The sequence below is a fragment of the Urtica dioica genome, chromosome 12 (assembly GCF_054948205.1).
Source record: "Urtica dioica subsp. dioica isolate 48M chromosome 12, U.dioica_male_clone48M_v1_H2, whole genome shotgun sequence".
Taxonomy (NCBI): Eukaryota; Viridiplantae; Streptophyta; class Magnoliopsida; order Rosales; family Urticaceae; genus Urtica; species Urtica dioica.
The window spans coordinates 7,783,144-7,807,938 of NC_142767.1; the positions used below are offsets into that span (position 1 = coordinate 7,783,144).

The 24,795-nt window shown below is 37.5% G+C and overlaps 2 protein-coding genes and 2 long non-coding RNA genes across 5 annotated transcripts; 3 read left to right on the forward strand and 1 right to left on the reverse strand.

Annotated features, from left to right (window-relative positions):
- The first annotated feature begins 4,195 nt into the window (after positions 1-4,195).
- Positions 4,196-8,126, forward strand: VAMP727 (vesicle-associated membrane protein 727). Of its 2 annotated transcripts, none has more exons than XM_089602762.1 (6): positions 4,196-4,413; positions 4,852-5,105; positions 5,202-5,400; positions 5,519-5,639; positions 7,579-7,641; positions 7,741-8,126. In XM_089602762.1, the coding sequence occupies exons 2-6, from the start codon at positions 4,916-4,918 to the stop codon at positions 7,882-7,884; spliced, it is 717 nt and encodes a 238-aa protein (XP_089458888.1). In that variant the 5' UTR covers positions 4,196-4,413; positions 4,852-4,915; the 3' UTR covers positions 7,885-8,126. The 2 variants fall into 2 exon arrangements, with proteins under 2 accessions (XP_089458888.1, XP_089458887.1); XM_089602761.1 differs by having other exon boundaries at positions 4,864-5,105.
- A 1,303-nt stretch (positions 8,127-9,429) lies between these two features.
- LOC149378876 (hemerythrin HHE cation-binding domain protein) lies at positions 9,430-12,837 on the forward strand. Its single transcript, XM_089603274.1, has 3 exons — positions 9,430-10,523; positions 11,911-12,065; positions 12,158-12,837. The coding sequence occupies exons 1-3, from the start codon at positions 9,908-9,910 to the stop codon at positions 12,410-12,412; spliced, it is 1,026 nt and encodes a 341-aa protein (XP_089459400.1). The 5' UTR covers positions 9,430-9,907; the 3' UTR covers positions 12,413-12,837.
- Positions 12,838-21,156: 8,319 nt separating this feature from the next.
- On the forward strand, positions 21,157-22,048 carry LOC149378877 (uncharacterized). The gene is made up of 3 exons (XR_016294190.1): positions 21,157-21,231; positions 21,330-21,497; positions 21,640-22,048. It is a non-coding gene; the product is annotated as an uncharacterized LOC149378877 (long non-coding RNA).
- A 134-nt stretch (positions 22,049-22,182) lies between these two features.
- Positions 22,183-23,753, reverse strand: LOC149378878 (uncharacterized). Its single transcript, XR_016294189.1, has 2 exons — positions 23,420-23,753; positions 22,183-22,539 (listed from the first exon to the last, which is right to left on the reverse strand). It is a non-coding gene; the product is annotated as an uncharacterized LOC149378878 (long non-coding RNA).
- Positions 23,754-24,795: the final 1,042 nt, after the last annotated feature.

Genomic DNA, 24,795 nt, shown 5'->3' on the forward strand with positions numbered 1-24,795 from the left:
TCGCGGATGCGTCTAGTGTGTTAAACGCGTAGGAGATTTTCAGTGGAAAACCCTAGGAGCGTGTCTGGGCAGCGCTAGTCTCGGTGTTCGATCAGAGGGAGCGACGTTCGGGAGTCCCCGAGAGTGCTTCGGAACCCTTGAGAACGAGAGAAACTTGTAGAGAGCGCTTCAGGCCAAAGATGGCATCAAGAGAAGCAGAGAGGAGGGCGAGTATTCAAGAGACTCAATGGGAATGAATTGGATGCTTCCCCCTCAATGAGAGTGAGTGCGGAGGAGTCCTCGACAAAGGAGACGGAGTGCGGAGGAGTCCTCGATGACGTCTCAGAACCTCGTGGGACGCATAGGGTGCGTAGGCGATTTTTTGTCGAAAATCGCGGATGCGTCTAGTGTGTTAAACGCGTAGGAGATTTTCAGTGGAAAACCCTAGGAGCGTGTCTGGGCAGCGCTAGTCTCGGTGTTCGATCAGAGGGAGCGACGTTCGGGAGTCCCCGAGAGTGCTTCGGAACCCTTGAGAACGAGAGAAACTTGTAGAGAGCGCTTCAGGCCAAAGATGGCATCAAGAGAAGCAGAGAGGATGGCGAGTATTCAAGAGACTCAATGGGAATGAATTGGATGCTTCCCCCTCAATGAGAGTGAGTATTTATAGTAGTTGGAGGGCCTTAAGAGGCTTGTTTCTCGTCCATGTGGGACTAGGGGCGCGCGCCCCACCAAGAGGAGGAGCGCAGCGTGCGCGCGGCGCAGAGTGCCCCGCGTGGCGCACGGTGCATGGTCTGCCACACGTGGCGCGCGGCCAGTCAGCGCGGCGCGTAAAACGCTATGTGTGCGCGCCTCGCCGTGCGCGCGCTCTCTCCCTAAGGGACACGCGGCGTGCTTGGCGTGGCACGCGCCTGGATGGCCTTTGGTGGGTCTAAGGGAATTCGTTTTATTCGTCCTGTGGGTCTTCGGAGCTTCGGATATCATGCAAGTCGCGTGAAACATAAAAGTCTCTACTCGAGGAGGGTGACTTGACTCGAGGAGCGAGGCTCGACTCGAGGAGAACGACTCGACTCGAGGAGCGAGGCTCGACTCGGGTAGAGTGACTCAACTCGAGGAACGAAGCTCGACTCGAGGAGAGTGACTCGACGCGAGGAGCTGAAAGTTTCAGCACGAGGACTTGCTAGTGAGTCGTGACAGAAGGCTTACCGTTCTTCAGGACCTCCGACCTGACCATCGGCCTTTTGAGCGGTGTGTCTTCTCGGCGTTCCGGGTTTTCCGAAAACGATCGACAACATGGGACGCCAAGAGTAACGTATCATGTGATTTTCCTTTCAGAAATGTGCCATCCACTGAAATGACAGGCCTACAATAGTGGAATCCATGGACCAACGCACCAAGTGGCAAGAAAAAAATACTTGAATGATTTATTCGCATTTACTTTAGTAATGGAGTATGAACTTGTGATAATAGTAAATATAAGTAAATAAAAACTTTGCACTCATTACAATAAATATTTACAAAATTTTTGGTAAATCAATGTAAATGACAGCGACAGTAAATATATGTAAATTAAAGGGTAATTTAACTTAAACCTGTGCAATTACGGCAGAAATATTCAAAAATAAAGAACCACACCTGATTCCATAAAAAAAAACCCCAACCACAGTGAGAATCGATGCAATTTCCAGAAGTTTGAATGAAAAAGAATGAGCGCTTGAAATACAACTATTAAGGAAATACAACTAATAAGAAAACAAAATAAGGAATCGAATTAAAGAAAATTGAAATTAATAACATCATATATATGGAAACGAAATAAGGAAAAAACAAACCCACGTATTTAATCGGTTGCTAAAAAAAATCCGAATTAAACATTACGATTATGTTCACTTTGAATTCCGGAAGAATTGAAAAAATTCAAATTTTAAAAAAATTCGGATTCAAAAAAGGAAATGACACAAACTGGAAAGTGTAAAAAAAATCTTAGGTCCACGTCATTTTAGTGGCTATTTACTTAATATTTACAAAACGTTGGCTAGTTAGCGATTCCTAATGTTTAAGTTGATTATTTTGCTTTTTTTTTTTTATAAAAATATGGCCAAGATACACGTATTTATAAATCTATGAGTATGGTCCTCAAATCATACTGTCTTGAGCACCATGTCGACGTAGACTCATTCCACTTTGTGATAATCGCTTAGATCCAATTTGATTTTTTTTAATCCAATTTGATTACTATGAGGCCGTTTTGCCTTTTCTTCTTATTTTTCTTCTTCAAAGAATGTATAATCTCTTGCACTAGGACCCTTTCTTCTTATTTTTTGTCTTCAAATAATGTATAATCTGTTGCACTAGGACTGAATTTTTTGTTGCCCGCAATCCAGCACAAACGCCGACCGGTCCGAAATCCATTTCTAGAAGCCATTTAATAGGGTTAATTATTCTGATTATTTTATAATTAAAATTACATAGACTATTGTAAAAAAATTTAAAAATTACACGGACTAAGCCATGTGAAACATTGGAATTGCAAACTAGTCAACGTTTCAAGATTTTTAGTAAAATAGCTAATTTTGATGACGTGACAATTAAATCAATTTTTTTCTTACGATGTTGTCCTTTTTGCTTTAAACAGTTATTTGAATTAAAATAAATAACTAATGAAAATATTAGCTTTTAATAATATATTAGGTATTCATTTACTCTCTCTGAAAAATTACACAATTATTATCTCATTGAAAGTACATAATGATGGTGGCGATGCCTGGATTCTCCGAAGAACTCGGGAGAGAGGCGTGATCGGAGCTCCAACGAGTTCCGGGGAAGAAGGAGAGAGAAGCACCGGCGGCGACGACGTTCATGTCGCCGAGGTATCCTCAGAATCCGTAGGAGCAGCCATGGCCGAGCAGATCGGCGGCGAAGACTGTGTATCCCCATTGAGCGATTTAGATGCAGATATTTTGGAAGAGCCAACCTATGTTGGAGCCGAATTACTGATCTCGTCATCGCAGAGTCATCGGTGTCCGGAACCAAATTGCTGATCTCGTTGTCGCCCGTCCTTGACCATGAAGTCATATCCATGACTCGCTGTCGGTTGTCCTTGACAACGAAGTCAGATCTCAGCCGCCATCGTCGAGTTAATGCTCATGGAAGATTCATCGTCTCTCATTCTCGACCACAAAGTCGGATTCACGATCTGAACGGACCTCTCAAACATCTTTGGCTCATTCCATCGAACGCATCCTCGTCGTTTGAGGCGAAGAACCACCAAAGCTTGTCAAACCTCGAGTGGGTGTGCATCTCTCTCTCTCTCTCTCTCTCTCTCTCTCTCTCTCTCTCTCTCTCTACAACTTTATCGGATTCAGATTCATGTGTGTATTTATGTTTATTTGTGTTAATTTATGTTTATTTTGTGTTAATAATAATACATTTGTTGTAGAAACGCAACTTTAGGGATTTTTGTATTCTATAATAGGAAGAGTTATTTTTTGTTTGTGTTTGACTATATTTGTCATTTATTTATTTTATTTTTGTTAATAAATTATAGTGGGGTAAGTGTTTATTTAATTAAGGGTATATATTCTTGTATTTTTTATTCATTTATTTCAGTAAATTATTAGATTACAAAATTTACCAAACGTTAACTAGATCCTTAAAATTACGTTTGAAATTGGCTACGTTGTTTCTAGATCGCCCTTTTTTTTACATAAAACTAGTTGAATAAAGGTCGTCAAACACTTCCGAAGTTGGGTCTTTTAGATAATGCACACAAAGGTCTACAGAAAACCATCTCACGATCACTGTGGTCGAATTTTTGTAGAAAATAAAAATAGTTTATCGCATAAGCAGTAGTTAAAAAAGGGTCCAGTGAGCTATCTCATCATATGAAACGTTAAAAATGATCAAATAGTCAACTTTTCGTTAATTTTTGGTAAATAATCACGTAAATCTATTTACATTATAAAAAAAAACAGAGTAAATTTCTAGTAAATAATGTTATCTACGTCATATTTTAGCTATTTACGAAATATTTTGGCTATTTACGAAAATTCACAAAACATTAGTTAAAACGTAAACGCTAATGTTTATGTGGCTAATATCGCTAAATTTCTATAAATAAAAAAAAATAAAAAAAAATAAAATAAAATAAAAAATTCTTCCTCATTTCTACTCAACACGAAATTTCACATCTAATTTCCACGTTCTACTTGCATACAAGTAACTACGAGTCTTCGGTGGATTCATTTAAGTTATGTTATAAAAACGCCTAAAATCACGTCGCCATCGGAAAATAACTCCAACCACAACTCTTACACACTAAGCAATCTTCTCTCCTCTTCTTCCTGAAATCCTTACATCTCTATCTCTCTCTTTCTCAGGGTTTTAGTTTCCTTGATCGCTCTTCAATTGCCTCGATTCGATCGCTGCGTCGTCAAGGTCAGTCCTTCCTCTAATCGTTTCTCTGTCTAATCGCCATAATTATATTTCGGATCGACCTATTCATAATTTGGAGTAATCTGTAATTAAGTATTCGGTTCTGTGATCCAATTTTGTAGGAGTATTTTGTTTTCTCGTTACATCTTTGTTTGGCCGCCCAGAAAATGGGGAAACATTAAAGAATAGCGGAAATGAACTTTAAACGGAAATCTTTGTTAGGTTTAAGAACAGTAGAAGATTTACAAAGCTGAAACTGTACGATGATATGCTCTCTTGAATATCTTTATTGTTTCAGAATCGATCCAGCTTGAATCTAGGGTGGTTTGATTTTTCTATGTTAATTGATTTTGAGTAATTCTGGGGTTTTCTCATGTTTCGGGGTCCCAATTTTGTTTTTGTTTTCGTTATGCGTATATCAATAAAATTTTGATGTCTTAGTGTTGCATTTAGGTCTTGGAGAGAATTTCTCTTTTCCCTGGTGCATTTGAGGTAACAACTAAAGATGAGTCACAAAGGGTTGATTTATAGTTTTGTCGCGAAAGGTAATGTTGTTTTGGCGGAGCACACGTCTTTCTCGGGAAACTTTAGCACCATTGCCGTGCAATGCTTGCAAAAGCTTCCTTCCAATAGCAGCAAGTTCACCTACTCTTGTGATGGATACACCTTCAACTTCCTCATCGACAATGCATTTGGTATTGAATCTCTCTATGATTGATTGGATATCCCAAAATCGCATCTGGTTTTGGTTGTTGTATTGAGTGACTGAAGATGGTTTGCGGGTCTTGCAGTTTTCCTTGTTGTTGCTGATGAAACAACTGGAAGGAGTGTTCCTTTTGTGTTTCTCGACAAAGTGAAGGACGATTTCAGAGAGCGTTATGGAGCAAGCATTAAAGACGAGGGGCCACACCCTCTTGCCGATGATGATGAGGATGATGACTTGTTTGAAGATCGGTTTGGCATCGCTTACAATCTTGATAGGGAATTCGGGTGTGTATTGTGCTCTTATTGATTTGAAATTTGAATTTCGTGCATTTTTTTGTAAACTTTCTCGTGCAATGTTGTTTGGGGCCTTTGGGCTTATAACTTTGTTGCTTCGCTCCAACAGACCAAGGCTCAGGGAGCACATGGAGTATTGCATGGAGCATCCTGAAGAAATCAGCAAGCTTTCGAAATTGAAGGCTCAAATCACAGAGGTCAAGGGTATAATGATGGATAACATTGAAAAGGTATGCTTATTCTTAATATATTTTTTTATTTTATCCAAAGATTGTAAATAGCTGGTTTGGGTGATTAATAAATGGTATTTATGTTTGTTTAAAATATTGAATTTGGGATTGGAGAAGGTGTTTTGTTTTTCTTTCCTTGGTATGTGGTGGAACTTTGTAATGATTGACATGAGAGATAGTTGCTTCTATCGGACCTAATTTTGAATTAGTAATGATAAGAAAAGTTTTCCCAAATCTATTTCTTCATCTGTATGTTAAAATATTTTGTAACTGAAATGTTTGAGCATATTTCACTATGTCACATGTCGAGAAAAAGTAGAGGCTATAATAAATAGGTTTATTTATCCTTAACTGCATGCCAATGTTGAAGCATCTTATTCTATGTCCAACTAATTGTGATGGTAATCAGTAACCGAAAGTGATAGACTGTGCTGCTAATGTCTCTGTTTATTTGTATTACATGCCTGATTTTGATTTTTTGCTCATTGCATTCAGATTTGGGGTTAACGTGATTGTTAATTATCTTGATAATGAAGGAACTAGTGTTTCTTACTTATGAATTTATTTAACTTAATTACCTTTGTCAAGGTAGAAGCGTATTTTATTCATAGAATATGTAAATAAGTTGGGCTACATGATTAGATATAAAACCACCCTTGACGAAGAGCATAGTCATTTCACATGGTGGTGATTACCAAGTCCAGCATGTAGAGAAATTCAAGTAGCTCTATAAATTATTGGCAATGGCAGCCACAAACATACACACATTTATGTGCTGCAACAAATGTACCAGATTTTTGTTGAAAGAACGATTAAAGCACAGTCAAATGTACAAGTGACCAACACATGTCTGAGGCAGCAAATAATTTACTCAGTACACTGGGGGTAATACATAATTGATGCTTATGTGGTCCAATCTGTCAGTGAACAAGTTCATGTTTCAGTCAGTCCGCATGGTAGTACTGCAATATTTTCTGGTTCGAAGTGCATCTTGTCTTGACTGAATAGTCAGCTTGACCATATACATTCCACCTGTACTTGGGTTATTTTTCTTAGTTCGTGAAACTATACTTTCTACTTTATCAATCTAGCCATTACCTTTTTCTTTTTGGTTACTGTAAAGAACAAATAACTGTAGAAATATAGAGGTTTTTGCTAGTACTGCTCTTACTGATAATAGCAATATTTGGCAAAATGGTTGAATAATGCTACAATGCAGGCGGCGGATTAAGAATACTGGACTGGCCTATAGGAGTCCTTATAAGTTATATTACAATGTGAACTTAGCCTTTATATGAGTGCTCAAAGGATTACTGGAATTGCTTTAGGGAACTTGAATAGTTGCTAGGTATGCAAATATATGCTTCAAGGTGAGTTTTATCTGTGCTCAAAGGTTTATCATGGTTTAGTAAAAGTGATGGCTTTTAACCCCAAGGAGTTGGTCTAGTGGTAAGGGCGATTCTTGAAACCGATTTGATTCCCTCGGGACACACAATTGGGCCCACTGGGGTAGTCTCCCAATCGATAATGTCAGGGCCTCGTGGAATTTAGTCGGCTCAAACCCGGACACCAAAGTTATATAAAAATAGTGATGGTGGTTTTCTAAGGCCTTGTGTGTCGTGCTTTCCTATATAGCCAAAGCTCTATGCAGGAACGATTGTGATGATACTTTAGATAGTCAAATAATTAGTTAAATGTTAGGGGTTAGAATTAGTATTATTAAAAGTGCTAGCCTATAAATATGAGCTGAGATAGGGGGAAAATTAGTTGGAATTTGGGCTTTAGCCTTTTGGGAGAGTTCCAGATCTCTCTAATACTTGGGTTTAATCTTGTATTTTCTTTATCATTCATCAATGGAACATGGTGGTTCTTATCAGAATATTTGGAAGTTATGAGTGATTGTGAGCACAAACAAACCTGATGTTTATGGTGTTGGCAGGTTTTGGACCGTGGCGAAAGGATTGAACTTCTGGTTGACAAGACTGAAAGCCTTCAGTTTCAGGTATTGTAAAACTTTATTTGATTGTGTGTCTTGTGACCGTGATGAAGCGAAGAAGAGACTGTATTCTAATCATTGTGAATATTTTGTTGGTGAATGCAGGCCGACAGCTTCCAAAGGCAAGGAAGGCAATTGCGACGGAAAATGTGGCTGCAGAGCCTCCAAATGAAGCTGATGGTCGCCGGAGCGGTGCTCGTCTTGATCGTCATACTGTGGCTCATAGCCTGTGGAGGTTTCAAATGTTAATTCAATAAACCAACTTAAAAAAAAAAGTGGGGAAAAGCAGAGGTGTTTTAGATATCAACGTAGTCATGTTGTTCTTCATTTGGTTTGTAGTACAACACGTCATGTACATTCCAAGTGTGTGTGTGTGCCCAATATATAGAACCATGTATGTAAACATGCACCTTAAACTCTGCCTTCTGGTTCTTTCCTACAATACATAAGCATTCTGGTCTTATTATTTTATCTATACCATTTGTTATTCATGTGTTCGCTTCGTTTTAAAGGCTCTGAGATTGATACTGATTTTTATTTTTATTTATTCAATTTTTTTTTATGCCATACGCTCCCCTTGCTTTTAGTTGAATTTGATCTATATTAGTATTCGTGAGTGATTTGTTATTTATTTATTATTATTTTTTTTTTTGCCGTTGTCGCTTAGTGGTAATCTGACTCGGAGGATTTGTAATTACGTGTCAATCTGACGGGGAGGTTTGATTTCAATCCCAATCATCATCTCTCTCAATCTCAATCCAGGAGCGTCGCCCTAGACTCTCTCTTCCAGAGCTTAACGGCTAGTTTAATTGCTCATTGGAAGACTTTTAGGAGGATTTTTAGACCATTATATTACCGTTGAGAGAGATCCAAATTCGCCTACCTCTACGGCCCAAGTCAAGTGCTTTGTTTTCGTTATTAGGTGATACGAGTCTTTGAAAGGGAAAAATAAAAACCCCTACAGAAGGGTTTCATTTTATTTTTTTTTAATTGATATTGAATTATATATCGGTGGGCTTGGGTGGGCAGTGGGCTACATTGCATATGCAATGACGGTGAAAATGTTTTTATTGTTGTTATTATTTTCAAATGTGATTTGTTTAGTATGCACCCACAGAGAACAGGGAAAATAAAACCAGATTGCATCAAAGATATGCCTCATCTTGATAGAAGGGAATTAGAGAGAAAGAGACTAAATAAATAAATAGAGAGAAATTTGATAGCGACTGTGAGTGGTTAGTTAAAGAGAAACATATCTCAATTCTTACGGAAATGGACAGACGATTTACTAAATTTAAGATTTAATTCCATAAATTTAAGATTTAATTCCATGTATTAAAAATGTTAAAGTATCTGGGTCAAGATCAAGATCATCATCCAACTGACCAACCCTCAAATTAGATTAGGAAGCGTCATTATATTATAATAGAAGCAACGTGATATTTCATGCCATGATTTCTCTGCCCAACAAAGAATTTTATACCAATATATAAAATTTTATATTATGCTTTTGGTACCAGTCATGTCGTGACCTGAGATCTCCTTCTAATTTCTTGCTTTCACTTGCAATTTCTTTATTTTAAAATTATCATAACGTAAGTAATTCCCTAAATAATCCTCCCAAAATGAAAAATAAATAAATAAATAAGAAAATATGACGTTATTTTTTTTTTATCGAAAATATGACGTTAATGGTGAAAGAATTTTTCTAGTACTTGTCTTGGGAGGGACGAGGAGGCGCACTAGAACAGTCGTATCACCTCAGCTCCACAGGATTATTACCCATCACATACACTGATACACACCAGTCTCTTTCTCCATTGTTATTGTATTTCTGAGTCCACTTTTTTCCCAATAATCTCTTCTCTCTCTCTCTCTCTCTCTCTCTCTCTCTCTCTCTCTCAAATTATAAATACAATAAAAAAGCATTTCTCACTTCTCTTCTCTCGAAGTACCCAAAAAAATCCAACTACCCCAGTGACCATCCCAACCGGACACCAAGAAGAAAAAAAAGAAACATAATAAAAAACGAACAATCGTTTGCTTGAATCTTCATTTTCGTTTATTTATATTCCTTCTTCGTCTCTCCTTTTGCTTTTTTACCCGCTTCCTGTTCTAAGTTCTAACCAACTCTTCTATCTCTTCCACATTTTCGCACTCCCAGACGAAAATCCGTACTTTATCTACTTTTACACTCAACGTTTTAGTTCATTGTTCTGGGGTTTCAGATCTCTTTTTTTCTTCTTCTTCTTAGAGGCATTCTATCGAACAGATGGGGAACTGCCTCCACAAGGAAAAGAAGTTCCAATCTCCTCTTGCGCCACCATCGCTACTGGAATCAACTCCGCCACCGCCGTCGAAGACAAAGAAGAAATCAACGGCGGAGATCGTCCCACACGACCACGCCTCATCCACCACCGTCCGTGTGTACGGATCTCCGATCAGCCCACACACGGCGTACATCCGCTTCGCTCTCCAGCACAAAGGCGTACCCGTCAAGTTCACGCCCACGATCTCCGACCCTCCGCTGATCGAGATCGGCTCCGACCGCGTCTCCGGCTCCCGCGACGCGCTCCTCCAGTACATCGAGGCGCGTTTCCCTCACGCGCCGTTGCTGAGGCCGCGCGCCGAGGACGGGAAGCCCTGGGTGGTGAGTCTGACGGCGCTTCAGCACCGGAGTATGACGTGGCATGTGGAGAGGCTTCTGCGGTGGTCGGAGGACCTCGGAGCGCGTGGAGGGAAGCGGAGGAGCGATCCGAGCGTGGGGACGCCGAAGATGGAGGTGAAGAAGTTCAATCGGAGCTATTCTCAGCTTCTTGAGCTCATGCTTGAACATGCTCAGATGGAAGAGAGGATTCTGTTTCCCATTCTCAACTCTGCTGATCCAGGTACTTTGTTACTCCTCTTTCTTTCCTCCATAGATTCTTTTTTTTTAATGTCATTGGAAATCAATCATTATAAATAATCTTAGTCGTTTTCATGATACGGAATTTATTATTATTATTTATGTTTATTGCATGGTGTGTGTTTATGCTTCAAATGGTCAAAGCCTGAGTTTTCTTTATTTATATTCAATCAATTATTTTTGGAAGTCTTTTTTTATAATTTTATTAAGAGTTCTTGAGGTTGAGAAAGCCGTTAATTTTATCTGCTTTATCCGGGAAAGAAGAAAAGAAAAATCGATTCGTTGGTTCTATGATGGGTTTTTTTAATGTATTTAATTTTCTTATAAATTGGATTCTGGAGGTGTTGTAATTTTGACAAGGTCTTGAATTTTTAACGTAATCATGTTTTGTTGCAATATAAATTCATGAACTTTTGGTCTTTTTACTGCATGTTATGGGTTGAGAGAGCCGTTAGTTTCAACTGCTTTTCGGAAAAGAAAGAAGAAGAAAAAATCAATTTTGATCCTCTGGTAAGGTCTTGTATTGTGTCCTCAATTAAGTGATCTTTTGCTGCAAATGAAACATTTAAGCCTTGGTTACAATTTACATGTGATTTTTTTGCTAGAAATGTAGTATTTTTTTTACCAGCTCTCCGGTGTAGTACCGAACTGTCCCACAATGTCTTTTTATTATATAATGCTTTAGTTACAATTTACTTGCTGTCCCATCTCAAGTTTGAGTCTTTTTGTCTCTCTTTTCGCGTGTTATCTCATAAAGTTGTTTTCTATTATTAATTTTTAGGGAGGTTAATTGGAAATTATCCCCTCCACCGCCACCAAACAAAATTTTAATTTGATGTAGTTAATCAGAGCTTTTTGAACGAGTATATGGAGTTTTGGCTTTATCTGATAATTATTGTGATCTGATTTTGTGATTAAAAGCATTCATCTTTCTGCTGTGATCAATTAGAGAAAATTTAAATCTTTATGCATCTTAAATGTTTCATTTTCTTGGTGCCATGAGAATTCATTACCGATTGTTGTCACCAACATTGATTTTGGTGGAACAAGCTTTGTTTATGTTGACAGTGATATTCTGTGGCTTCCGTTTCTTTCGTGATTAAATGCGGATGGATGGATATTAAAAAGTTGGATAATAATACATGTCGTACAAAAAATAAATAAAGAGATAACGAATACATGTGACATGTGACCCTACCAATTTATTAATTTGGCTTTGATGTTTGATGCTCTCTATATTTATGACATCTCATCATTATTATCCAGTTCAGTAAATAGAGGAGAGATTTTTTTGGTGTTAGGTTTGTGGGGAGAGAAAGTGATTGTGTTGTGTGTAACAGACGATGGTATATATAAATATATTTGTGTAGGAATATGCAAAGCAGCGACAGAAGAGCATGGAAGGCATTTGCCAATAATGAATGGAATAAAAGAAGACATAAAATCCATTGGGGTTTTGGACAATGGAAGCCCTTCCTACCTTGAGGCTTTCACCAACCTCTCTAAACGCCTCAAATCTCTCCTGGTCAGCCCTTGACACACCGTTATTGAATAACTGTAGTACTTATCAAGTAGTTTAATTCAAATTAAGTAGCTGATTAGGAGTAAATGATACAGGAGCATTGTAAAGAGCACTTTGTGGAGGAGGAGATACAGGTGTTGCCGTACATCGAGGCGACGGAGCTGAGCAAGCCGAGGCAGCGAAAAGTGTTGGAAGAGTCTCTGGACGCGATGCCCGGGACCCACTCTCGCCTCTTCAACTTCTTCCTCGAAGGCCTTCTTCCCATGGACGCCATGCACTACTTGGACTTGGTCTCTATGTGTCACGACGAGGATCGTATCTCCTCTATGCTCCAGAATCTAGACTCCTAAAACCCACCATCACTCTTACTGACTTTTCATCCATTAACAACTTTATTTTTTTTTTTACTTTGATTGCTGTGTGGCATTGTTTAGCATAATTGTTTTTGGTGGGGGTTTTTTTTTTTTTTTTTTTTTTTTTGGGTGGAGATGAAGGGGTTTTATTTATTAGTTAGTTTAAGTGTGCACTGTTTGTATATATATCTATATATTATGATATTTCTGCTGGGATCAATTTGTGCCATAAAAAAAAGTGTTTGTTAGTAACCAAATTTGTAATTTTGATGTTTTTAAGGGATAAATAAGATAGAAAGAGAGAGACTTTTGCCATGCTGTACTTTCTGTTGCTTAAATTGTACACATCTGGACATGCTTCATGGGGTCCTTTTTAGGTTGTGTAATATTGAATCCTCATCCCTATTTTTTTCTCTTTTTTATTTTCTTTTATTGTTTTTCTGTAGAATTGATTCTTCAATGCTGCAAGTGGTGGAAGAAAGTAGACATTCTCATCACACTAGCCTTTGTGCTTTATGGTCACTTTCTTTTTTTCTCTCTTCCCAGCCAGCACAGAGTGGTGTAGAAAAGTTACTTAACCAATCCTTTGAAGTTTCCATGATTTCACTCTGTAATCCAAAAAAAAAGGACATAAAAATAAAGCAGAGAAGGCAGTGATGAAAGTAAAGAGATAAGATGGTGCAAAACATCCACATGGCCTTTAGAGAGCTACATTGATATATGTTGCGTAAAAAGTTCAATTATGAGATAAAGTAGGACTGTATTTTGTGGAAAACCATGCTTTAATTGTTGGCTAAGCTTAATTAAAAATGCCTTTATGCTATGGGGCCCAGGAACTAGTCTGAAGTGTGAATGCAAAAGAGGAGAGCAAGAAAAGCATGGGGTTCAAAACTCATTAAATATCAACAATGAATAAGAGTATGGTCATATAATAACTGCAATAGTACTTACTATATTACTCTTGTCATTCTGTTGAATGTTTCATTCATGATTCTTTTTCGAGTAGTAGTGAAGATCATTTCACGTCGTTGTCTTTAGTGTCTTTGAAGTGGTCCACATGGCAAAAAATAATCGTGATACAGGACTAGTACAAAGCCTTTTTTCTTCTCATTTTCGTGGTCATGTAAATAATATCATGCTTCTATGGCCATATCATATTATTAGATCTCTCGTGGGTGTCAGCAAATGTCTAATTCATGAATGTTTGTTTGTTATTATTGATGTGTATTATCAGGTTTGTGGTGATAAGAAGAAAAAAACAGATATCATCATTTAAGAGTAATACTTGGTTCCACTTTTTGTTTTTGTTTTTCATCAAGAAATCCTATTCACTCTATGATTTATAAATGCTGAGAACAAAATACAAATTAAATCATCAAAATCTAAGTCCAAAACTGAACCTACTCTAGATTTGTTAAGACATTTTCTTATCACGAAGACGGAGATAAACTCATAAACTCCTACATAGTCAATGGACATCGGACACCATAAATAGCCACCCAAGAAACAACTAACTAAAAAATGGTTTTCAATCTCCAAAATGAGGATCTCGTCCTTGTTGGTAGTTGATTCTACCTTATGAGAATATCTAATCCATCTATCGGGTGTCGGGTCGAGTCTAACTTGCATACTTTACATCGGTGATTGGAACCGATCTTATTCTCCAAATACGATTATCATGTTATTAATTATAATTTAGAGCACAATCTAATTAATTATTTAGTGCGGAAGAGAATAATAATAAAGTTAATAACAAATTAACAACGCATGGTCATGAATTACACAAATAACAAATTCTTTTAAATCGTAATCTAAGTAGACTTTCAACATAGAATGATCATCGTAACACTTACATGGATGTCCTTCTGACATTGTCATCGTTCTGAGCTCGTTTGTCGCAATCCTTCTCGATCTTCATACGGCTTCTTGCTAATTCCTTCACAAACAGACAACCTTCGTCTTCGCGATCCCTGATTCATTCTTAATTTCGACGGCCGAGCCTTAACAATCCTCCTAGATTCCTCGCATAGCTTATTCTTCCTCCACGAACTAACATTTTAGTCTTCCAAACCGTTCTCTTGATATACAAAGAAGTATAATGTGGGCTAGATCCTTATTTTCTTTAATTGAAACAGCGAGATGTTCATTAAACCATTCAAACTTATTTTTAGGAAGGGATATTTCAAAGATATATTTCTTGACAGAGGAAGGAGGAAAAACGTCTTTCATGGTTCTCTGACTCTTTTTTTCACGATTTTGATCTCTACCCTAGCTCTCTATTTATAGTTTTTCTAAAATCTTAGAAAGAAGGAAAAATCTCAACCACTTTATTTTATTTTATCAAGCCTATGTTGCGAAGTTGGATGACGAAAAGGTGCCGCAGTCAATCGAGGAAGCTCTCCAGATCCCAGCGTGGCGAGATGCCAGTCATGCCGAGATCAAAGCCCTTGAACATAATGACACATGGGCGATCACCGAGCTACCCTAGGGCAAACGAACTGTCGGTTGCAAATGGATATTTACCATCAAACACAATCCAGATGGTACGGTTGAGAGATTCAAAGCTCGACTGGTCGCAAAAGGGTACACTCAGGCGTACGACATCGATTACCAAGAAACATTCGTTCCGGTCGTGAAGTTCAACACTGTCAGAATCCTTCTCTCTCTAGCAGCCAACTTAGATTGGCCCCTCATCCAGCTCGATGTGAAAAATGTCTTCCTGAACACTCTTCTCGAAGATCTCCGCCCAAGGCAAACACACTATCCTCAGTGTATATGTGCACGACATAGTCATTACAGGAGACAACCATGAAGAAATCAAGAGATTGAAGCAGATCCTGTCGTCCGAAGTTTGAAGTCAAGGACCTTGGAAGCTTGCGATACTTCCTAGGTATGGAGGTCGCACGATCTGAAAAAGGTATCTCTGTCTCTCAGCGCAAATATACATTGGATCTCCTCAAAGAAATTGGCATGCTTGATTGCAAACCAGCTGATACTCCGATGGATCCCAATGTAAAATTACTAGTTCGCACTAAGCATGGTCAGTAGATTCATGAGTAATCCCTCGAAAACGCACATGGACGCAGTCATGAGAATTCTTCAATACCTTAAAGCAGCCCCGGGGACCGGTCTCTCGTTCAAGAAAAGAAGAAGCCGAGGTATCGAAGTCTTCACTGACGCAGACTGGGCAGGGTTTGTACCAGATCGAAAATCGACATTAGGCATGTGCACCTATGTCTGGGGAAACCTCGTCAAATGACGTAGCAAGAAGCAATCGGTAGTCTCGCGAAGTAGTGCTGAAGCCGAACTCAGATCACTGGCAAGTGGAGTATGTGAAGGCATCTGGTTGAAGAGAATTCTTGACGACCTAAAAATCGAAGTTGAAGGGCCTATCAAGCCCAGATTTCCGCCATTGTGGAGTAAAGAAGGAAGGATTCCCCGATTTCGGGTTGCATGGAGTTTATGAGCCAGGACATCATCATATTGTTCTCAACCTTCCAACTCTTGAATGCCGGGTCTTCACACTTCGGAGCTGTAGCCGTGCCGATGAGATAGCCGTTTTTGCTTCGTCCCGAGATGAACATGAGCACGGATTGAGACCACTGTAGAAAGTTGTGGCCATTGAGTTTGTGACTCGTGATATGTTTGGAGAATGGATCGGAGTTCGACTGAGTGGGCATGGTTTATGAGGTGGATGAAGTGGTGTTTGATAGGTGCGTTAATCACGCAGAAAACTCCTATTTTCCCGACTAAGTCCGAGCTTGTTCTCGAGTATTTGTGATGTTTTTTGTGTGTTTTTGAGAGACTTGTAGGTTTTAGAGGCCAATTAGGTATAAAGGAGGTTATTAGAGCATCACGTGAAGTAACGGAGCAATTTTGAGAAGATTCGAAGACTTTTCGCCAAGTTAGAGCAAAGAAGAAATGCAGCGTCCTCTTGTGAACAATTCTGAGAGTTTTAAGTAAAGATTTTGGATGATCCAATTCCATGATTAGATAGAGCTCTCTCTTAGCTTTCCAACGCATATTTATTTGCAAGAATCGGACATCGGAGCTATGAGTTATGGCCGTTACAAAAACGGTGCGTGCGGGAAGAAAAAGCGCGCGGCGCGACCCAAGGACCTCGCGCCGCGAGGTTCCGAAAATCGCCGAAATCGATCTCCGAGCATGAAGCGCAGGACGCGAGGTCCGCCGGGATGTTTACCTCGCGGCACGACCCTCGAACTGCGCGCCGCGAGTCCTCCGAGACAAAAAAAAAAGAGGAAACGCGGATTTTGAGTTGATCTGAGCCGTTGGATCACTTTTAATTACCCAGTCTGCTCCGAAAATTAAGAGAAACCCAAGGATTTCGACCTAGGCCTATAAATACACCTCTCAATCTCTTGTTTAGGAATCTTAGCACTTTTTTATTGTTTTCACTTAGTGTTTGGGAGAGATAGAGAAAAAGAGGAGAGTCGTTCTTCATCAATTCGCACCAATTACAGTTTTATTCTTCTCCTTTACTCTTGAACTCCCGTATTTTAATTTACAATTGAGTATTTAATTATGGTTTCTTCTTCTTCTTCCTATTCTTTTATTTTATTTTTGTTTTCTCGCTACACCATGAACTAATTCCATTAAGGACTATGGCGTAGCGGGTTTAGGATTCGGTTATGGATATGATTTAATATATTGAAGTTCAATTTTCATTCTCTACTGCTTTGTTTAATTCAAATCCGTTTTTAATGCTTGATTGAGATTAGCTACCTTGTTCATGATTTTATACTTCAACTTGATGCTTGAGAAAGATTAGGTTGTTAGTGTTTTGGTTTGAATTACTATGATGCATGCCTAGGCTAGAGATAGTTAGGTTGCCATAGAATCGTGTGAATACTCTTGTTATTAATGCATGTTTTTGTTAGGGATTGAGATCGAGAGAAGATTTTCCTAATTTTGACATAGGTTGTTAGATGCTCGAGAGAGATTTAGCAATATTGTTGTGTTAGTATGATTAGCAAAGTGTAGTGAATTGATTATTGATTGTGCGTCAAATTCATGTATCCAAACCGTTGAATAAACCCGTGAAGCCTTGGTCCTTAGCCTCTGTTTCTGCTTACAACTTTTATTTGAGTATTTTGTTAATTATTTGCGTTAGAACTTGTCAATAAATTGTGACATATTTCCATCTCATCTTTAGTTCAATTCGTGCTAGTTGATTTGTTTGTTAATTAAGCTTGTTCCTCGTGGGATCGACACTCGTACTTAATTCACTATATTACTTGAGCGACATGTGCACTTGCGCGCGTAAAAATCGCAACAGTGTTGAGGGCGGATGAGTTTTCGAAGGTGTTTGTGGTGATTGATTTTTCCGTGCTCTGATACCATGTTGAAATATGACTCAGAGAGAATATGAAGAATATTTTCTATATTTCACACTTTGAGAGGAGAAAATAATTCTCTATTTATACCAGTAATGAGATAATTACAAATGATTGTTTTATATGGAAACAATGAGAATCATCCTAGCCAGTGGTCATTCGAATTTGAGCTTGTTGTTTTCAACACTAACCTAATCAATATTGGACTCTTAGAGCCAAGAGTAAAAGAAAAGTAGTAGCGCTCAAGTCTCAACAACATCTGAGCATGTCTAACTAGAATGAATCGCGTAGAGAACGTTGTGGAGCGAGAGTCAATAGACCTATCCTACATGTGTATGAATCATCCGGTTCGGCTCAATTTGTTATGTGCAGGGGCGGACCCACATTGAGAACGGGGGTGGCCTTTTGAGAAAATTTCTTAAATGCCTATTATTCTACATATTTTTATGACTACCTCATTTGTTTCATAAAATTCATAACTACCTCATTATTATTATATAAGATTTATAGGTTTCAACTTCTTGTTGCCTGACAGCCTAACAATGTAAATCACTAAAAAAAATCTAACAATGTAAATAGCTTAGAAAACACACATACAATATTGTTGATGTGAATAATAATAATAATAATAATAATAATAATAATAATAATAATAATATATAAAACTAGAATAATGAAATTATACAAATATGTAATAGTACAAATTTAAGGGTAGGTGGTGATAACAATATTAATTAAATAATATTTGCAAAAGTACGAAGAAAATTTGCAATAATTTTAACAACGAAAATTAAGAGTTTAAATCATCTATAAAAATCAATTATTCCAACTGGTGATAATAAATTACATCAATTAGTTTGTATGAACATTTGTGTGCATATTTTACTGGTTCTCTTATAATTTATATATATGATGACTAATTAAGATCAATTTTTTTATCAAGTGTTTAGTTAAATCGTTCGATTCAAATTATCACACATCGACATCGAGACAAACATCTAGTCCCAAATTGGTGTCAAAAAATTTCTGGATCATTCAAAATTATTTAAAAAATAGATATTGAGCCGTATAAAATAAGAAAATAATTTAAAAAAAAAATCAAATCTTAAGAGTTTCACTATTTTTGTGTAATGATTTTTATTAGACATTTTGAATATAGTTTGTTATACGATGTTTTATATCATTGATATATCTTGGTCATCCTCAACTTGAATTTCTGAGTCCGTCCCTGATTGTGCGGCAAATGCAAACACACAATAGTGACAACCTCGCCAATGGTGTATTTAAGAGAATTATGGTTAATTAGTTCATTTAAAAGTTTAGCTTAAAGTATTAGTCAAACTATAATATACGCTAAAAATAGTACTTTTAAAAAAGCAGAATATTAATAAATTTTTTGTAGAAAAAAATTTAACAATCCAAAAAAAAGGTATACGCGGAATGGTGTATGCATAGCGTTGATATACTAGTAGGGTGAAAATAGTCGAAAGTAAACGTTTTTCGTAAATTTTTTTAATATTAGTCACTAAACTTTTTAATTTTCATAAATAAACGTTTTCAATAGCAGTTAACCAAATTTTCAATAACAGTTAAGAAGATTTCAATAATTTGTGATCATATTTTAATAAATGTTAACCAAATTTTTGACATAAGGTATTTTTCTTCGAAAACTAAGAAAACGGTTACTAGTGATATATTTTAAAAATATTAGTGAAATATAAAAAGCGACGCATGTTTTAAGTTACTTATGAAATTTTCCGCTGGTGGACATGACTCAGCGTTGGGCCTTGTGGGCTTGACACTCACGTGACTCATCCCTCTACAATAAAAAAAAATGAAATGATGTCGTGGCATATATATGCTTACTAAACTTTCCTTCTCTCTCTAGTTACTCTCCCTCCAAGTGTAGTGGCGGGAAATGAGAGAGAGAGAGAGAGATGTACCGAAATGGGATCAGAGGCTTGCGTTATGGGCATCGAAGAAGCTGGCCGTGGTGGTCATCTATTAGGTCTTCTTCTTCTTTTCATAACTCCTTTTAAAGGTATTTTTTTAAACTTAAATACACGTTTCTTCTCCAGAATTACGATTTTACAGTTTGAATAATGTTGAATTTGTTTTCGATAGAGTAGTTTGAAGGGTTTACGTTACCAAGAAGACCATGTCTTTGCACTTGAATTGCCCCAGATTTTAGGTTTTTGTATTCGTTTTGGGACTCGTCCACTAGACGGAATTTTTTTTCTTCTTACTAAAGCCTCATTTAATTCGTATTGGTCGTATTGACTGCAGTGTCTTGTATTTTTCATTCATATTTGTGTTCAATGAATAACTATCCGATATGCTACACCTGAAACTGAAAAGATCTTTTCGTCGACTAGTAATTTGAAAATGCTCGCATGTACAATTTTGATTTTATTTTGTGATTAGAACTAAATTTGAAATCTATGTGATATTATGAAGTCTCGGCTCTCAGGAAACACGTACCTCTTTTGAAGTTTATGATTACATTTCTGTTCCGTTGCTTCAGATTCCAAGACACGGCAAAAAGAGAAGAGAGGGGAATTGTTTGAAAATCTTAAATCGGACAAGAGAGCTATCTACTAAAATGCTAAAGTAGTATTTAAGCTCAAATATTAGGTTTTTATGATTCCTATTCTTTCCGTCTCCTTCAGAAATAATATTAACTTGAATGAAATATTGAATGCATCTGCAATGGGCCTTGTCAGAAAGATATACTTGACATGGGAGTTCTTCTAATCGAGGTAAATATCTTCTATCTACGCATGAACAAATCTTTGAGTCGTGTGATTTCTTGTTTGCACTTTCAAATTGTATTTCACGGTTAAAATCTGCAGTTTTAGTGTAACAAATGCGAATATATATTAGGTTTATCTTGATACAGTGGGAGACCCTGAAAAGTACAGAATCAAGTTATGTGAAAGATTCCATCAAAATTGTGGTCTCAAAGAAGGCTGACAGTCTCTACCCAGTTGGTTGAGTGTAAAATATATTTGACGAACCCGAGTCCACCTGGTTACAAATGTGGTTTCTAAGTAAAACGACATGTGTTGTAGGAACCCGTTTTGAGTAGTTTCACTTGATGTTGTTTTGCTCGGAACTAATATATTTGCTGGCGGTACTGGGTATCTAACGCTCATGATTTCATTCCTATTATTAGATTTATAAACTATTGTCACTCTCTCTGTTATGATGTCTCTTCTATGCGTTAGAGTTTTACTCTCTTCGTGTAGATACTAGGGTTCTTGGGCGATTGTCTTTATCGCATCGGATTCATGAGTGGTTTCTCTGTGAGTTTGTATTGTGCGAAAGAGTGTGTGAGTACTAGATTTCTGAGATTGTTAGATGGCGAGAGAGCATGTATTGGTTTGAAACTGTGCTTAGTGGACGAGCCTCCTCGCCGGAGCTTGAGGTGCGATGGTCGGTTGCTAAATCAAGCGAAGCACGGTAAATTTTTTGCATTCATTTATTATATCTGTTGGAATATGTTTCTTAAATGTTTGCCGAACAGATCTGCGAATGTTCAAAATTTGTTTTCTTTGAAGGATCTTCATAAGGCTCATTTACAATGCCTGTTCATCGATCGATGCGGACCCAGAAACAAATGCTTGGTTTGAACATCACAAGCACTCAATGTTCGTATTCCCGTCATTGGTTCGGTTTAGTTAGGGTACATCTATTCCATATTTCAAAAAACTTGCTCAAGTCTTGTGGTTAGTCCCTCTCCTACACTCTTCTTTTCGCTAATTTGCTAGAAAATATGCAGAGAACATACACCTTTATGTAATCATACATAGCATAAATTTGGCTTATAAATATCTGATTTGTGCATAATATTTTGTGGCCGGGAATCAGACATAGATGAAGAAGAAAACAACAGCCCAAGTTGAGCAGATTCGGGCGTAACCACATCCAAAAGAAAAAGCAAAGTAATCGAGTCCAACGGTAAAGGCCGATGCAAATTCTTTGATGCTCGTAAGCTCAACTACTTGCTAATGATCAAGGCATGCTTTTTCTTGTTTTAATTATGCTTCGTACTTCTTTCTACTTTATGAAAACTGAAGCAGCGACAAGAACAAAGATCACATTCACTGCATAAAATTTCAGTTTATTCGAAAGCTCATCACTATCCACTCCATGTTGTCATTCCATCTAACTTATAAATTGCAAACCTCAATCAATACAATTGGTTTATCTGTTATGACCCGATATTCGATTTTGAAACGTGAGCGTCGCCAATCTTCACAAAATCCAATCTCCCCTCTTTAGGGGGACTTAAGCCTATTCGCGAATGATCTTCTCCTTCATTCAGGGTCTCATAAATAGACCAAATCTTACAATCTGACAGACACGCAAACTTTAAACTTAATTAAATAATTCAAATAACATAAATAAACAAGACATAAAATGTCAGCTAAACATAAATAAATGAACTATTACAAAAGGTTAGGAATGTAACATTATCTTTGTGTGTCTGCGTGGCAACACATCTTCGTCAGAACACGAAATGTGTTTGCAGTAGCAAATAAGAGGCCATGCCAGCTATGAATATCGTGGCTGATCGTACTCGGTTACAGGTGGCAGCTCCACGGTGGTGATTTCTTGCGGCGTACAAAGGCGTTCCTCTGATGCTCGTCCCTCTATAGCCTCGCCCACCGCCGCCTCTTGCTCTTCCTCCGCCACCGCGACCGCGACCGCCGCCACTTGACGCCCTGATCGTATTTCGAACCTTGTTGCTTCTTTCTTCATGTTTGCCTTGCAAGTTCATGACATGATTACATGATGTACCATGTATGATTAATATATGTATAGCGTATTTTACACACAAATCCCTGTGTTTCCATCCAGTTTCGGTCTAAAGGAAATGCAATATAACAGCTGGTACGAGCTGTTATATTGTTATGGTGTGGTACGACCTTTTTTTTTTTTTTTTAGTTGGTGCAATATAATCTAAAGAAATTACAAAAGCGATATCGGACTTTCGGGAGGTCCGCGCTCTCCACTTTCTTCCTCAATCTAATTCTTCGTACCATTTTCATACCCATTTCTATGCTAATCCCTCCTATTTATAAGCTAAATAAGTTCCAACTGTTATATATTTAACCCCCCTCAATTATCTCTTAATATCATACCATCAATAGAATTACTTAAAAGTTTGATTTTTTTTTTTTTTTTTTAAAACAGATGCTTCAAAAATAATAATAATGAAAAAAATAGTTTCCTTTTATTCCAGGTAAAAACGGAAAGAAAATTTCACCGTAGATCTATCGAGCTATAACATCACACTTAAAACGGAAATAAAAACTAAAATAAAATAAATAAAAAACCAGCAATGCATTTTTTTTGTTTTTTTTAGAAACCAACGATGGATTTATAATCCGATCAACAAAAAATAACAACTAATTCATAATCTCATTATATCAAGCTATTATCTAATGATGCAACGTTCTGCTTTCGATTGTGAATTTTTATTTTATGCTACGGCACGGTAACTTGGGAAGTCTCAAGGTACCATCTCAACATTAACGATTTCTGTGGTACCAAGTGAGCTTCAGATAAATGAAATTAAAGGGCATACAAGTATAGACCTATTTGATTTACTTTTGTGTATGTGAGAAAATATTTTAGTACGTACCTGAAGGCAAAGACTCTTGATGAACACGTGAAGAAGAAAGTACACTCAAACAATAGTTTGACGATATCAGCATGAACAGAAACCATCCAATTTCCTTACTTCCCATTTCTCTTCTCTAAGAATTATATTTCATCCAAAAAATATAGTGTTGCTCTCACTCTCCTCTCACACACACACACATTCACGCACATGTAAATAGAAAACAGGATAAGAAATAGGGAATTAACTACCGTATATATAGTTATCAAACCCCCCTTGTCTAACCCATTTTATGGGGTTTGGGATGGTGCGAACAAAATTAGTATTAGGTTTGGGAAATGAACATATTATGATTAAAGGGATGATTAAAATGAGGCAACTTTCTTATTTATATAAATAAATAAATAAAACTACTATGTCTTTGAGTAAATGGAGTTTAGAGATATTAATTGAACCGATTATAATCTCATCTCATTTAATTTTGTTTTCTTTTTTCTTACCAAACGTAAATACGTAATAAATATTGATAGAATGCGTTGAGAAAGAACTCGCCAATTTGAAGAAATTCTTAGCTCGGAAATTTGAGATTAAAGATCTTGAAAATCTCAAATATTTTATGGGCATGGAAGTAGCAAGGTCCTCAAAGGGAATTGTTGTTTCTCAAGGAAGTATGTGTTGAGAAAGGGGTCTAATTGGGTGCAAACCAGTCTATATCAAAAGTTGATGGGTAAGCTGATTTATCCCATACTCGTCCTGATATCGCTTATGCAGTAGGGCTAGTAACTCAGTTCATGCACATCCCCTCTGAAGAGCACCTTGAAGCTGTCTACAGAATAGTTCATTACCTCAAAGGAAGTCCGAGAAAAGGCATCTTCTTCTCCAAGCGTCAAAACAGGCAGTTCGAGGTATTTACGATTGCTGATTGGGTAGGGTGTTCGGAAGACCGACGATCTACATCAAGCTATTGCACATTTGTCTGGGGTAATCTAGTAATCTGGAGGAGTAAGAAAAACATGTAGTGGCTCGAAGCAAGGCAGAAGCAGAGTACCGAGCCAAGGCTCAAGGAGTGTGTGAAGTGATTTGGCTAAGAAGTATTTTATGGGAGTTGAAGATTGAAGTGGACAGCTCTATGAAATTGTTGTGTGATAACAAGTCAACAATCAACATTGCACATAACCCAGTTCAATATGATTGTACAAAACATGTTGAAATCGATCGACATTTCATTAAAGAGAAGCTTGAGAGTGAAAAAATATGCATGCCTTACGTTCCAAGTTCAGAACAATTAGCAGATGTCCTGACCAAAGGCTTCTATAAACAAGTGTTGGAAGACTTTATAAGCAAGTTGGGCATGATCGACATCTCGGCTCCAGTTGGAGGGGGAGTGTTGAATTATG